General features: G+C 42.2%; 1 protein-coding gene across 1 annotated transcript in view; it reads right to left on the minus strand.

Annotated features, from left to right (window-relative positions):
• SRP68 (signal recognition particle 68) overlaps window positions 1–13224 on the minus strand; it is a 30375-nt gene extending 17151 nt beyond the window's left edge. The window contains exons 1-8 of the mRNA XM_081219297.1: window positions 13031–13224; window positions 11406–11472; window positions 8651–8764; window positions 5264–5459; window positions 4616–4698; window positions 4262–4371; window positions 3824–3906; window positions 2054–2194 (exon numbers count right to left, since the gene is read on the minus strand). Coding sequence (XP_081075423.1) covers window positions 2054–2194; window positions 3824–3906; window positions 4262–4371; window positions 4616–4698; window positions 5264–5459; window positions 8651–8764; window positions 11406–11472; window positions 13031–13190 — 954 coding nt within the window. The 5' untranslated portion in view covers window positions 13191–13224. The remainder of the gene's footprint in view (window positions 1–2053; window positions 2195–3823; window positions 3907–4261; window positions 4372–4615; window positions 4699–5263; window positions 5460–8650; window positions 8765–11405; window positions 11473–13030) is intronic.
• Between the last annotated feature and the right edge of the window lie 2761 nt (window positions 13225–15985).

Raw genomic sequence — 15985 nt, forward strand, 5'->3', positions numbered from 1 at the left:
TCTTAAAGTATTAACAAACCAAATCCAGCAATGTATAAATAAAAAGTACAATATATTATAACCAAGTGGGTTATCCCAGATATTCAAGGTTGGCTTAAACACCGAAAATTAATCAATGTAATTCACTAAGTTAACAGGCTTCAAATATTCTTCCCGCTTCAGCCTTTAAAGATTTGAAACTATCCCTATATGGTTCTTTCCAACCCTTTGATTTCATACACTCCTCAAACACACCACTGTATCTTGCAGGATAACAATTAAAAACTCATACAGGACTTCCCTGGTGGCGCAGTGGTCAAGAAACCGCCCGCTAATGCAGGGGACATGGGTTCGATCCCTGGTCCAGGAAGATCCCACGTGCCACGGAGCAACTAAGCCCGTGTACCACAACTACTGAGCCTGCACTCTAGAGCCTGCATGACACAACTACTGAAGCCCGCACACTCTAGGGCCTGTGCTCCGCAACAAGAGAAGCCACCGCAATGAGAAGCCGGCGCACTGCAACAGAGTAGCCCCTGCTCGCCGCAACTAGAGAAAGTCATGGTCAGTCACCTCATCACAGGTTGTTTTCTTAAGTCAGGTTGATTTCTTAAAAACATTTATATTTTGGGACTTCCCTGGTGGTCCAGTGGGTAAGACTTCACGCTCCCAATGCAGGGGGCCCAGATTTGATCCCTGGTTGGGGAACTAGATCCCACATGCCGCAACTCAGAAGTCCACATGAGTCAACTAAAGATCCTGCATGCCACAACTAAGACACGGCACAGCCAAAATAAATAAAGGAAACATTTTTTAAATTTATATTTTATAAATGTTAAGCATGAACAACTTTTTAAAGTTACTTAATAAATGTTATCTTTTCTTGTCCTTTGTCTGATGTATGTCTGTGGCCCCATTCCTAAGGAGTCCCTATTTTATTTGCCCCTACTGACCCCCTATTCTATCCAGAAATTCTGCCCCACTGTCACTGCCTGATGCCTGGCACAGAACTGTAGCAGTTCTTTTCTTCCAGTATGTACCGCTTTAAAACAAAAGAGTTAACGCAGTTGCATAATCTAAATGGTCGCTATCAGCCCTAGTCCAGAAGAGAGACCTCTATACCCTAAATGCCAATGAAATGTTCTCAGAAAAAGTTTAGTCTTTTAGATTAATGAAAACTCAACTTTCTGGTATTGTTCTAGTCTTCTGTCTTTCAAGGAAATAAAGGGTAAATAAGGGGCAATATGTAATACAGACAAAAGGCACAAAGAAATCCTTCAGTTGTTGAAAGCTGTCCCCAACCCGAAGGAGCCATTTTGGAACAAGTCACTGAAAGGTTTGGATGCTTAAGACAACTCATCAGCACAACTAAGAAAGCACCTCATACAAATATCACTCCGGGTGCAGTAGCTTGCTGTGAAGTCTCACGAAATGCCACTGGTCCCTGCTGAGGCTGGAGACACAGGGAGCAGCCTGGTTTTTTCTCAGACGTTCTTCACCTAATATGGAGAAGGAGCTCTAGAAAAATGCCTCGATCACTGCCTACTTCATACAAACCAAGATCACCAGGATCTCTCATCTTTTGGAACTCACTTGGTTGTTCACACCCACAAACAGGTAAGAATCACCTCAGCAGGAGCATCAGGTAGTATGGCTTTGCATGAATACTGCATACATACCACACATAAAACAAGATGTTCTGGTTTAGCTGTCTTTAAAGGGCCCAGGGACAAGAGGTGGCCCTTAGGGCTAGAAGGCTAGGACAAGAGGTCAGACAGAGACAAGGGACATAACAGTCATGCTGCTGCACCACCTGCTGGGCCGAATGTAAGCCCTGACTTTAAGCAGACCCTTGTTGCTCCCATTTTTACTGAAGGCTGTCACTGTCAATTTCTTTGCCCTCCAAACACAAGAACTCCTTGATAAACTCAGCTTTCAAAATAATTTTATTCAAGAGGGTACATCTTGAGACTGTTACCAAATCCCAAGCAGCAACAAAACACTACGTGTTAAACACACAAGGACAACCTCCAGACACACACAGAAGAGAACAGAATAGGTCCTTGCTCCTTACCTGGGCGATGGCTGCCTCATTGTCGGCCAATCCCAGTAAAAATATCCTCACTTTGTCAATCTTCACCGGGACCGTTCTGCCTCTCCATTCCACTTCACTCATGGTGGCTGCCTGCTTAGCTCGAGTCTGAGTGATCAAGGCCTGGAAGGTGGTTTTAAAAAGTTAAAGCTTTAACTGTGGATATGAGTGATCAAGGTGAAAATCAATGGAAACTATCATTTGTCTCTTTCTAAAACTAACATACTACAGCTTATAGAGTATATACAAATTTGTATTTAAATTCCTCCCTGGCATATTTCTTAGCTTATAGAAACTCCAATATTAAAAGGACACGACAGAAGGCTAACAAGAGCAACATTAAGTTTTGGCAAGGAGTGTAAGGAGAAAAGCATCGCAAGCAGAAATGTAAATTAGTAGAAACTTACTAAAAGTATTTGTCAATATGTATCAAAAGCTTCCAAAACATTCAATTCCACTTTTACAAATTTATCCTCAGGAAATAACTAAGAATGTATACAAAAACTGGGGACACAGATATTCATGGTAATACCAGTTACCACTTTAAACAATTAACATAATGAGTGGTCAAATAAAACATGTACCACAATGGAATACCATGCGGTCATCAAAAGATGCATGGAAATGTATTTACTGAAGTGGAAAAAATGCACGTGACATTAAATTTAAGAAGCACGTTACTACACAGTGTATACTGAGATTCTATTTTTAAAACATATGCCTTTTTCTCTACATATACAAGTTTGAGGGACTTCCCTGGTGGCGCAGTGGTTAAGAATCTGCCTGCCAATGCAGGGGACAAGGGTTTGAGCCCTAGTCCGGGAAGATCCCACATGCTGCGGAGCAACTAAGCCTGTGCCCCACAACTACTGAGCCGGCGCTCTAGAGCCCACGAGCCACAACTACTGAAGCCAGTGCGACTAGAGCCCGTGCTCTGCAACTAGAGAAGCCACCACAATGAGAAGCCTGGGCACCACAGTGAAAAGTAGCCCCCGCTTGCCGCAACTAGAGAAAGCCCACATGCAGTAGTGAAGACCCAAAGCATGCATGCATGCATGCATGCATGCATGCATACATACATACATACATACATACATACATACATTTTTAAAAAAGGTTGCAAGATATTCATATCATTAACAGTGGTTACCTCTGGGTGGTAACCCACATGATTCTTTTTTTTAAAATTTATTTTATTTTTTATTTTTGGCTGTGTTGGGTCTTTGTTGCCGTGAGCGGGCTTTCTCTAGTTGCGGTGAGCGGGGGCTACTGTTCATTGCGGTACACAGGCTTCTCATTGCAGTGGCTTCTCGTTGCGGAGCATGGGCTCTAGGCACGTGGGCCTCAGCAGCTGCGGCACGCGGGCTCCAGAGCACAGGCTCAGCAGTTATGGCGCGCAGGCTTAGCTGCTCCGCAGCATGTGGGATCTTCCCAGACCAGGGCTCGAACCCATGTCCCCTGCACTAGCAGGTGGATTCTCAACCACTGCGCCACAAGGGAAGCTCCTAAATGATTCTATTTTTTTCCCCCAATCTTTCCCAGTCTTTTATATTTCCTATTTTTTCTATGAGTACCAAAGTAAGAAAGTTGAACACTTTAAAATATTAAGTGAAAATAGTTTTTGCTAAAAACAGATATAAATATGCATATATTGACAGCAATTATCCTTGGATGACGGGATTATGGATTACTTCTTTTACTGGACTTTTTTCAAACCAAAGACTTTTCACAAAAATGTGCATACTGGATTACCTCCAATTTTTCAGCCAGGAGACCCTCAGTGCCCCCAGACCTCAATCTCATCTGCATGAGTTCATTGATAGCTGACTGGTCCCCTAAGAAAAAGAGAGATATTGAGTGGAAAATCCTCGAGGGAGTTGGCTGTTCCCTCAAGAACCACTAGATTCAAAACCAAGCTCTTCTCCCTCCATAAGCACGTTTCAAGGCCTCCCAAGTCCTTTCACACAGCTCTTGGCGAGTAAAGAAGATGGCAGGGCCAAAACTGAAGCAATGGAATTCCCTTCCGGATTTCAAGCAGGGCTAACTCCGACAATTCTACTCTTTTCATCAACCAAAACCCACACCAAATACGGAAGCAAGGGAAAGGGAAGAAAGTTAAAGAAGTTCTCTAGGCTCTCTGAGATGAACTACCACCAAGCCACCTGTCGATGCCCTATGCAGCCCGCTCACCAATGTTATATGCACAGTAGCGGATGTTGGGCGAGATCTCCTCCACACGCTGGTTGTACAGCACAGCCTGCTCTTCTGTGAAAGCGCTGGCCAGCTTCTCATAGATAGTCCTGCAAGGAAAGAAACATCACGGTTCACAGCAGCCTCACTCTAAGAAAGTAAACTCACAAGGAACACAGACCAACTACCAGAACTGGCATGTTCTGAGGCTGAAAGAGAAGAATCAACATTTCTAAAGAGAAGAAAAAAAGAAAGAAGTTGTAATAACTTTCACAGAAACAAGCATTAGCTGATCTGCAGCTTGAATGTTACTATCATCAAAACTGGTCACAGCCTTTGGACCAGAGGACTTACTTGCATTTGTTAAAAGCCTCAATGGCGGCTTTCCATTCTTGATGTTCAAACCGCAGCATTCCTGAGAGGTAAGCTGTGTAAGCCTGTAAGGTGACGGGAAAAGAGAAACTGCTTCAACACCCGATAACCAGACAGCCCAACCTCCTCTACTTGCTTCGAACTTTGATATCAAGACTACAGAGATATTCAGGTTGATTCTAAAAGAAAAAAATTTATTTCACTAATAAAATGTGATACACAGGTAATTTTATGATTCATTTTACTTCCTCGGAAAGAACTGCAAAATAAAGAAAATTTGTTCCCTTCATTTTATTTAACAACCCGCTTCTGGGCTATAACATAAGCATTAAAAGTTGAAATATCTCTCATCTCTTTTCAAATATTCATTAAGAAAATAATTCTTATTTTGTGAACTTCCCAGATACAAGTTCTCCATGCACGTATCAAAAGAAGCATGGGCTTTCTTAAAAGTTAGAGCTAATTGTTAAAAACCAAGAGCTCAAAAACAAAAACAAGAGCCAACTTCACCTTTTAAAAGCAAGATTAGGTTTTTTCCTCTCCTGACTACCAACATATAATGTAAGAAACTCTGTTCTGTTTACGCCTCTAATCTCCACAGTAAAGCAAAGCTGATGTTGAGACACTAACCTGAGCCTCCAACTTGGTCTTGGCGTCCACACGATTGCTCTCACACAAGCGTTCCAACTCCTCCGCATGCTTCACAGCTTTGCGTAGGCGAGATAACAAGTGGAACCGTTTTCGGGGTTCAGTGTTGGCTTCCTGTTTGAGCTGCATGGCATAGCTCCAGGCTCTCTCAGCATCCATCAGAACCAGAAGCAAGTATCTAAACCAGAGACAGAATGGGCCAACTGAACAGCAAAGGCCAAGAGCACCAGACTCAGATATTCTCTGACGTGCACTCTTTGGCCTCTCACCTTTTCCCTGTGCTCTTCCTTGCCTTCCTCCTCAGAGCTGCTCTTCAGTATCAACCATGGCTCCCAAATCAGCATCTCTGATAGGTTTCTAACCACCTATCAGACGCATCTCATTGAAAAGCCTGCTATCGCCTCTAACTTGGCAAACCCAGACTTACCCCTCCCAAAGTTAACAAATACAGGCAGTCTAGGCACGTAATCTGGCCTCATCTTTGAATCGTATCTCCTTCATCCCAACTCAGTTAGAAACCAAGTCCTTGAGAAGCAGTGTATACATACATATATATATGTGTGTGCGTGTGTGTGTATTTTTTTTAATTGAAGCATAGCTGACTTACAATATTATATTAGTTTCAGGTGTATCACACAGAGATCCGATATTTTTATACATTATGAAATGATCACCACAGGAAGTCTAGTCACCATCTGTCACCATACAAAGGTATTACTATATTACTGACTATATTCCCTATGTTGTGCATTATATCCCTGTGACTCTACTGTATAACTGGAAGTTTGTACTTCTTAATCCCCTTCCCCTATGTCACCCACCCCTTCCCACTTCTCTCCCCTCTGGCAACCACCAGCTTGTTCTCTACAAGTCTGTTTTGTTTGTTCATTTGTTTTTTAGATCCCACATATAAGTGAGATCATACAGTATCTGTCTTCCTCTAATTTCACTTAGCATAATACTCTCTACATCCATCCATGTTGTCGCAAATGGCAAGATTTCATTCTTTTTTATGGCTGAGTCACATATATGTAACCTGATCTTGCTTTTACAAGATGAAGTTGGCATCCCTTGTTTTTGTTTCTGAGCTCTGGTTTAAATATACATAAAAATATATAGACACAGACTTAGATATAAAACCTTCTTTATCTGTTATCTATCAGTGGACACTTTAGCTGCTTCCACATCCTAGCTATTGTAAACAATGCTACACAATAAACGCTGGCATGCATATATCTTTTTTTTTTTTTTTTTTTTTTTGGTACGCGGGCCTCTCACTGTTGTGGCCTCTCCCGTTGCGGAGCACAGGCTCCGGATGCACAGGCTCAGTGGTCATGGCTCACGGGCCCAGCTGCTCCACGGCACGTGGGATCTTCCCGGACCGGGGCACGAACGCATATCCCCTGCATCGGCAGGCGGACTCTCAACCACTGCGCCACCAGGGAAGCCCCATATATCTTTTTTAATTCATGTTTTTGGGAGTTTTTCCCAGATAAATACCCAGAAGTGGAATTGCTGAGTCATATAGTTCTATTTTTAATTTTTGGAGGAACCTCTCTGTACTGTTTTCCATAGTGACCGCACCAATTTACATTCCCACCAACAGTGCACGAGGGCTCTGTTCTCTCCACATCCTCACCAACACTTGTTATTTCTTGTCTTTTTGATAACAGCTATTCCGACAGGTGTGAGGTGATATCTCATCGTGGTTCTGATTTGCATTTCCCTGACAACTAGTGACGTGGAGCATCTTTTCAGGTGCCTGATGCCCATCTATATAACTTCCTTGGAAAAATTTCTATTCAGATCCTCTGCCCATTTTTTAATCGAATTGTCTGTCTTTTTGATATTGAGCTGTATGAGTTCTTTATATATTTTGGATATTAACCCCTCATCGGATATGTCATTTGGAAATATCTTCTCCCATTTAATAGGCTGCCTGTTCATTTTGTTGATGGTTTCTTTCGCGGTGCAAAGAGAGGCAGTATACTGAAGTGGTTAAGGGCCTGGATTGGAATCTCAGTGCCACCACTCACTAGCTGTGTGATTTTGGGCAAAATACTAACCTTTCTGTGCTTCACTCTCCCATGCAGTAATACATACAACACACTTAGACCAGAGCCTGGCACTTACTAACTGCTATATAAGTTAGCTACTTTATTATTATTATGGTGAATCTTTCTTTAAACTACTGCCTTGATTAATCTTCCTTTAACTGCAGCTTAGCCTGGTCTCACTGTTATAACAGACTCTTCCTAACTTCATCTCATCGGATTTAATCAATCCATCCTGCTTCATCCCATCATGCTCTAGTTTTCTGACTGTGTCTCATACACCAAGCTCCAAGCCTCTTCGCTGCCTGAGCAGTAGCTAACAACTGCCCAGAGCATTACAGTTCCTACACTGCATTCAAAGACAACATGGCATGCTGTTTCCCTGAACACAGAATGTCTTTTCTTCTCACAAACCCTTAAAGGTCCAGCCTCCTCCATGCAGGCTTCCTGGCTTCCCCATCAAGAACCCCCAAACTAACTTCTCCCTTCCAAGACTTCAGAATTCTTATGAGTAAATTACACACAATATAGCAGTTTTGCTATCTTGTAGTGTTCCCTGTTCTGTACTCAACCAATATCTCTCAACAATATCAGAGTCAATGAGGTTCAGTAACTATGCCTCCCCAACTCTTCTACATCCAATATGGTGTCTAGCTCAGTTCTGGCCACATACTGGACCAGGGGGCAGCAAACTTTTTTCATAAAGGGCCCAACAGTAAGTATTTTAGGCTTTAGAGGCCATATGGTCTCTGTCACAACTACTCTGCTACTGTAGCAAAAAAGCAGCTGTAAGCAATATCTAAATAAATGGTGTGGCTGCGTTCCAACTTTATTTACAATAAACAGGTGGCAGGAAGACCATTTTGGCCCACAGGTCAAAGTCTGAGGAACTGACCCATAGACTTTTAATACATATCGCTTTCATAGAGTAATCCTGTCATGTTAAGCATGAATGCATTCAGCACCGAAATATAAAACTCTTCTGTAATAATTTACACATGGCCAGATTTCGCTTAAGACATAATGATTTAAGTACTCAAACATTGAAATCTGCGTTCTAGAAACCTTACCTAATAACCAGTTAGAGTCTAATCACTGACTTCAACATTTACCATTCTACCATGGTTCCTGAACAAGTTAGAGAGTCTCTCTGAGGCTCAGTCTCCTCATCTTATAACACAGGAGTAGTAAAGATGTCTATTCCACAGGATCACGTGAAATAACTAAGAGTCTGACACAACACCTGTCACGCTGTAATTGTTCAATAAATGTATTAGCAAGACGCATTCAGCACTTAGCACTGAGCAGTCAATACCTGTTATCAGTCAGAAGATCTTCCGTTACTTTTTTCCCCGTGAATTTGTGTCTGTTCCCCATCTTGAAGTTGAGTGTTTTCCGAAGACGTCTTTGTCTACGGGAACAGTAGCCTCTGTAGGAAACCACAACCAAAAATCATTCGGCCAAGCTGATAATACTTTCAACAGTAAATTCTACAATAAAGTAAGGTCAAAAGTTCGGGGTATTCTACTTATGGCTGCTACAGATACCACCATCCTCTTGCAAACATTTATTGAATGGAAACTTGCAAGCAATATGACTGGTATCACAGAAAACATGAAGAGACAAGGACACAGTACCCATTCTCAAAGAACCCATACTCTAGTTGGAGAGAATCATGCAGATAGAATGGCAACCAAAAAAACAAGGCCAATGTCAAACTGAACGTATAGGACACAAGTCATCATTCTCTTCTTGCTAACCCACTTTGCTGGAGTGGACTTATGGTGGGTTTTGAAAGAATGAGTAGGATTCTGATGGATGTAAAAGGGAAGAAGGGGCATCCTGAGGGAGACTGTGATGACAATGAAGACGTGGAGAAAGAAACTGCAAGCATATGTGAAGAAAAATGAGGAGGTTAATTAGGATATCAATAAGAAAACTATAAACATCACCTCTATGCCAGGCCTCTCTCTTCTGTGCTCATGCAACTTTTTATTCTTACTTCTACTACAGTATGAGGGCATGATATTATGTTCTTATTATGGCTATCTCACTAACATAAACTCCTTTAGTGCAAAGATGATTTTATTTTCAAGTTTCCCCCAATGTCATAGCACAGTGCCTAACATATAGATATGCAATAAATGTATTTTGACTAAACTGTGTAAAAGTACATGTAAAATTTTACCACCCTTAATCAAATAATATAGCATAAAATTTACAATACAAAATGATATTAAATGGTACTTCAAAATCTCAGCCTTAAAGCTACCAGAGCGGACCTCCATGGTGGCGCAGCGGTTAAGAATCTGCCTCCCAGTGCAGGGGACACGGGTTCGAGCCCTGGTCTGGGAAGATCCCACATGCCGCGGAGCAACTAAGCCCGTGTGCCACAACCCCTGAGCCTGCGCTCTAGAGCCCATGAGCCACAACTACTGAGCCCACGTGGTGCAGCTACTGAAGCCTGCGTGACTAGAGCCCGTGCTCCACAACGAGAGAAGCCACTGCAATGAGAAGCCCGCGCACTGCAATGCAGAGTAGCCCCCGCTCGCTACAACCAGAGAAAGCCCGAGTGCAGCAACGAAGACCCAACACAGCCAAAAATAAATAAATAAATAAATAAATAAATAAATAAATAAATAAAAAATAAAAAAGCTACCGGAGCACAGGTTATTAAAAAGAAGAAATACTAGTCTGACCGAATCTATGAACTAGATCTTTTCCGTCGATTCATAATTATGCTTTAATTATCACATAAAAATCAAATGAGGGGCCTCCCTGGTGGCGCAGTGGTTGAGAGTCCGCCTGCCGATGCGGGGGATACGGGTTCGTGCCCCGGTCCGGGAGGATCCCATATGCCGCGGAGCGGCTGGGCCCGTGAGCCATGGCCGCTGAGCCTGCACGTCCGGAGCCTGTGCTCCGCAACGGGAGAGGCCACAACAGTGAGAGGCCCACATACCGCAAAAAAAAAAAAAAAAAAAAAAAAAAAAAATCAAATGGGACACTCACACATTATGAGTAGAAATATAAATCGGTAAAAATTTTCTTGCAATATGGATACATTTAGCAAGATCCTTAAAAATGTTCGTACTCCCTGAAGTGACAGTCTATTTCTATATTACAGAAATGATCAGATATACAAAGAGGCATGAACAGAGATTCACGGGAACAGTAGTTTTAAACCTACAAAACTGGCTATGATATAAATAACCAACTTGGGGGACTAGGTAAATCAATGATGGTAGGCCTATATATTGAGTTATACTGCAACTACTAAAAATCACGTGTATGGAACATTTTTATAGGCATGGAGAAATACATATCATATAACGTTCGGCAAAAAAGCAGAATACAAAGTTGTATATACAACATGAGCAAACTTATGAAAAAAATGCATAGAACGAGACTAGAAGAACAAAAATACTACTTGGTAGGCACATACATACAAATATATTTATGTACTAAAAGACATAAAAACGTACTAAAAGGTACACATCAAAGTCATTTTTATGTTATGAATATTTTACCACCAAAAAATCTAATCAAAAATGTAACACTGAAAACAATAGTAACTAGAAAAAAACAAAAACAAAAATCGGAGTCAACCAATAGCCATTCAATTGGGGAACAAAAGCAGACTGCGATTCATCCCTGCAATGGAATACTACTGAGCAGTATCTATTAGGTGAGAGAATCTAGACACAAAAGGCTATGTTCTGAAAAAAGCAAAACTATAACAATGGAAATCAGAACAGTGATTGCCAACAGCTGGAATGTGACCCAGATTCTATAATATGGTTAAGTTAAAAAAAAAAAAAAAAAGATTACCATAACTGTTATTTTCAGCAGAAGCCTCCAATGTATCTGCAATATTGTGAGACAAAATGGATAAAAAGATTGGCTCCTTTTAAATTTGAAAATTAAGTATCTTCTTGAGAATTCAATACAAGTTAAGAACTAGACTTTCTAGGTATACTTTCTGGTACAGCAGAATAAGTAGGATAGTAAAAAAGCAAACCAAATTTGAAAATTCCACAGAGATTTGTACATATCTTGCACATGATACTAACCTGTACCTCTGAAAATCTCCATGCCGTAAACCATGCTGCTGCTGGGATTCCTTAATAATCTGAAGAACTAGAGCCAAGATTAAGGAAACGCTTACAGTGCCAAGAATCCAAATAAATCAAAACATTCATCTATATTAGTACTATTAGTCTACACTTGTATCAAATCACAGCATATTAAACATTTCTGAAATACTTAGTACATGAGTGAAATCTCTGGTAAGCATTTTCAATAGCTATCTTACCACAGGACAGGACCAGGGCGAAGCATGTAGAAAAGTTGACTGCCTGAACTATTACTACTTTCAAACTAAAAAAGGAGGGCATCATTAGCCATTGAGGATTAATAAGACCCAACAGCTAAAGCTGCTGGATTCTAAATACTGACTACATCTGGGGTGGTTCCCAGTGATTTACACCTGGACCCAATGTTTTACTCATTTTAGCAGATTCAGGTTATAAATGACGTGTACTACTCCTCTATTTGCATAACCTCCTACATCTGCCAAATCTGACTTTCCTTAACAGCTGTGACGCTTCATGTGCCTATGGGTGAGCACATGCCAACCAAACCAGACCACAGCTTGCATTTAAATACTAGTTTTTCTTTAAAAAAATAAAAAAGCCCTGAGCAAACTCTCCTTTTTAAGAATCTTAAAATATTTTAAGATTATGTCCCAAACTTCAGGAAGTCCAACGACCTTTGTCTACAGTTTTAGTGTTCTTTTAAAGTTTCCTCAATGCTTCTTTACAGATGTATTTTAAAACACTGGGGCTATTTCAATAACTAAAAAGAGACAAACATATATAAGGTGTGCAGTAAAATCAAGGGATTCTAACATCCATTTGAAAGGATACCACCAGTTCAAAAAGTAAAACTTCAATCTCCTGAAAACTTCACTATATTAAGATGTCAAGCTAAATGTATTATATCAGAAATTCACCTACATTTTCTCCACTACTTATTCATTTCAAAAAGCCACAAACGAATGTCGTCAACACTCAATTGTAATACACTCTGATGAAAACTAGAAACCGATTCATCTGAATGACTCTCAGTAAGATAAAAGGTCTACAGACCTATTAAGAAAGCTATACAAGTAATGTTAACAATCTACAATGATTTATATTCAAAATGGGCAATAAGCTTTCCCTTACAACACGGAACCTTTGCCTGAACTTCCAAAACATCAAACTGTAATTTTTATTATCCATTCCCCAACGGCTGTCAGACAGAAGTATTAGGCCAAAAGGTCAAGACTGCAGTTTCCTCTCCCCAGTTCAGTGGCCCCAGTTGCCAAGGCAGTAGTTCACCAGAGTGGCCAGTGTCAGCCCCATCACCAGCCCTCCAACCGGGCAACTGCGGGGAAACTGAAGAAAACTGCCCAATATTCCGGTGCCGCTTGAAGAAGAGGACGTTCCCCAGACTGGAGGACAAAGAACATGCGAGGAAAGGCCAGTCGAAAACCAGACCCTGAAACTCTAAGTGCCAAAAAGTAGAAGCGAGAGAAACTGCAACCTTCGGCCTCTCCTGCCCAGGTCGTGCCGCAACCCGCCGCCTCTCCCGCCCCCGGCCCGCCAGATCGACACGTAGTCATGGCGAATTAGGCCCGATTACTGTAGGATACTCTCCAAGCTCAGGCTATCCCCGAATTCTTTGTTTGCCTTCGATCCAGCTGAAGGCCGTTCGTTTTCCTTATTTTCCTCTCCTCCGGCACCGCGTCCACCACCGCTACCGCCGCTGCTGCTACCACCGCCGCCTGCAGGTACCTGTTTCTCAGCAGCCATCTTGCCCCTGCGCCGCAGAGCAGGACGGGATAGAGAAGGCGGGACGACCGGGTAGAGAGAGAGAGAGAGCGCGCGGAGCCGGCTCGGGCGGGCTGACGGGATACCGGCGGACTCCGCCGCCGACGGCCCTGCCCGCAGGCAGCGGCCACTTGTTGGAGTGCGCCTGCGCGTGGACTAGGCTTCCGGGTCTCAAACGGTGGTGGGCTAGGCTGAGGGTCCCGAAGCTCGCGGACGCCGTCACTGCTGAGGTCTCCTGGGGGCAATCCTACTTCCCGTCCACCAAGGGTGGAGAACCCGGGGATGTCCCCCTCCCACACCTCCTGCATCCCTGCACAGGGGATCCGGCTCACGTCCCGCGCACAGAGAGCGGGTGCAGTTGGCTAAGACCTTTGGATTTCGGAGTGTCTGCCTCTCCGGGGGCTCCGGAGATGGGGTTCCCACCCTACGCAACGAAACACCACGCCTGGGAGGGAACCGCCTCTGTCTGCGCTTTCCTTTGGAGCCGACCATAGTGCAGGGACTTTCCCTAATGGATGGGGACCGGTGCCCTTCTCTGGACTTCCGGTCGAGCAGTCCGAGGAGTGAGAAGTGCTGAAGCGAGGGATACTATGAATCTTTCCTCTGCAATATGGCACTGCTAGCTGTGGAGTCTGATCTCTGCAGCTCCAATTCTGGCTCTGCCATTACTGGTTAGGAGATGTTGGGCAAATCATCTCCCTCTAAACCTTTTCCCTCATCTGTGAACGGGGATAACCAATTAGGGTGGTGAAGACTAAATTAAATGGTGCATTTTTAAAGTAAGTCTGCACTAATCATTAGGGAAATGCAAATCAAAACCACAATGAGTGATCACCTCACACCCATTAAGGTGGCTACTATTAAAAGGATAATAATAACAGAAAATAACGTGTATTGGCGAGGATGTGGAGAAATTGTAATCTTGGTGCACTTTTGGTGCAAATATAAAGTGGTACATCCACAGTGGAAGACAGTATGGCAGCTCTTTATAAAATCAAAAGAATTGCCATATGATCCAGCAATTTCACTTCTGGGTATATATCCAAAAGGATTGAAAGCAGGGTCTTGAAGAGTTATTTGTACACCCACGTTTATAGTAGCATTATTCACAATAGCCAAGAGATGGAAGCAACCCAGCGGCCCTCAGGGATAAGCAAAATATGGTCTGTCCATACAATGGAATATTATTCAGCCTTAAAAGGGCAGGAAATTCTGACACATGCTACAACATGATTGAAGCTTGGAAATATTGTGCTAAGTAAGCCAGTCATGAAAACATATGGTATGATTCCACTTATATAAGGTATCTAGTGTAGTCAAATTCATAGAAAGTAGAATGACGGTTGCTGGGGGCTGAAGGCAGGGGAAATGGAGAGTTATTGTTTAATGGCTATAGACTGTCAGTTTTGCAAGATCAAAAAGTTCTCGAGATTGGTTGCACACCAATGTGAATATACTTAACACTACTGAACTATACACTTAAAATGTTTAAGGTGGCAAACTGTGTTTTGTATATTTTACCAAGATTAAAAATAATTTTTAAAAAAGTAAGTCTCCCAAATGTCTATCAACAAATGAATTTGATAAACAAAATGTGATTATCATACAATGGAATATTATTTGGCCATAAAAAGGAATGAAGTACTGATACATGCTACATTGTGGATGAATCTTGAAATCATTAGGCTGAGTGAAAGAAGGTATACACAGAAGGCCACATACTGTATGATTCCATTTATATAAAATGTCCAGAATAGGCAAATCTATAGAGACAGAAAGAGTGGTTGTGTAGGGCTAGGGGTGGGAGGCAGGAACAAAAACATCCTAAAATTGATTGTGGTGATGGTTGCACAACTCTGTGAATGTACTAAAAAACAAATGAACATTTTATGTGGGTAAATTGTATGGTATGTGAATTATATTTCAATAAAGCCTTTTTTTTAAAAAGTAAGTCAGATGATGTTAGTCCTCTAGTCAAAACTCTGCAATGGCTCCTCTTCTTAGTCAGACTAGAAGACTTCCTTGCAATGGAAAAAAGTCCTACATGCTACGCCTCTCACCTTCTCTCGTGCCAATCTCCTTCTTGTCCATTCAGCTCAAGCCAGACAACCCTCCTTGCTTAGGGACACGGGCACACTCCTGCTTTCGGGCCTTTGCACTGGCTGTTCTATCTGGAATGCACTTCCCTTGGCTATCTGCTAGGTAGCTCCTTCAACTCTGCTCAAATATCACCTTCCTAATGAGGTCTGCTTGACCACCCCATTTTAAATTGCACCATCACCACCACTCCAGTACTCCCAATTCCCTCACCGTGATTTACTTTTCCTGCAAGTACTTAACTTGTAATTGATTAATAACTTGAGTTATACTTATTGTCTCTTCCCTGCTAGAAAGGAAGCTCATGAAGGGCCTTGATCTTTGTAGAGCTCACTGGTAAATCCCAAGGACCTAGAACAGTGCCTGGAAAGGAGTAGGTGCTTTATAAATGTGTATTCAATAAATGAATGGCAAGCATCTCAGAAACATGAATGGTTATTATCTTCCTATTCAGTGAATAAGCAGGCAGGGCAGAGGTGTGAATAAGGTTTCCTTACCAAGAGGAGCAGGTAGCTGGGCTCCTGAGGCTGAGATCCTGGAGGGGAAAGTGGAAAAAGAATGTTTTTGACTAGGACTCAAGGAACAGGGCGAGGAAAGGGGAAGCAGAGGTCAAGCTACAGAAGGTAGTGATGTTCAAACCCAGTTTCAAAATTATATAGAAACAGTGATGATTCTGGGTC

The sequence above is a fragment of the Mesoplodon bidens genome, assembly GCF_964165515.1.
Source record: "Mesoplodon bidens genome assembly, chromosome: 19".
Lineage (NCBI taxonomy): Eukaryota > Metazoa > Chordata > Mammalia > Artiodactyla > Ziphiidae > Mesoplodon > Mesoplodon bidens.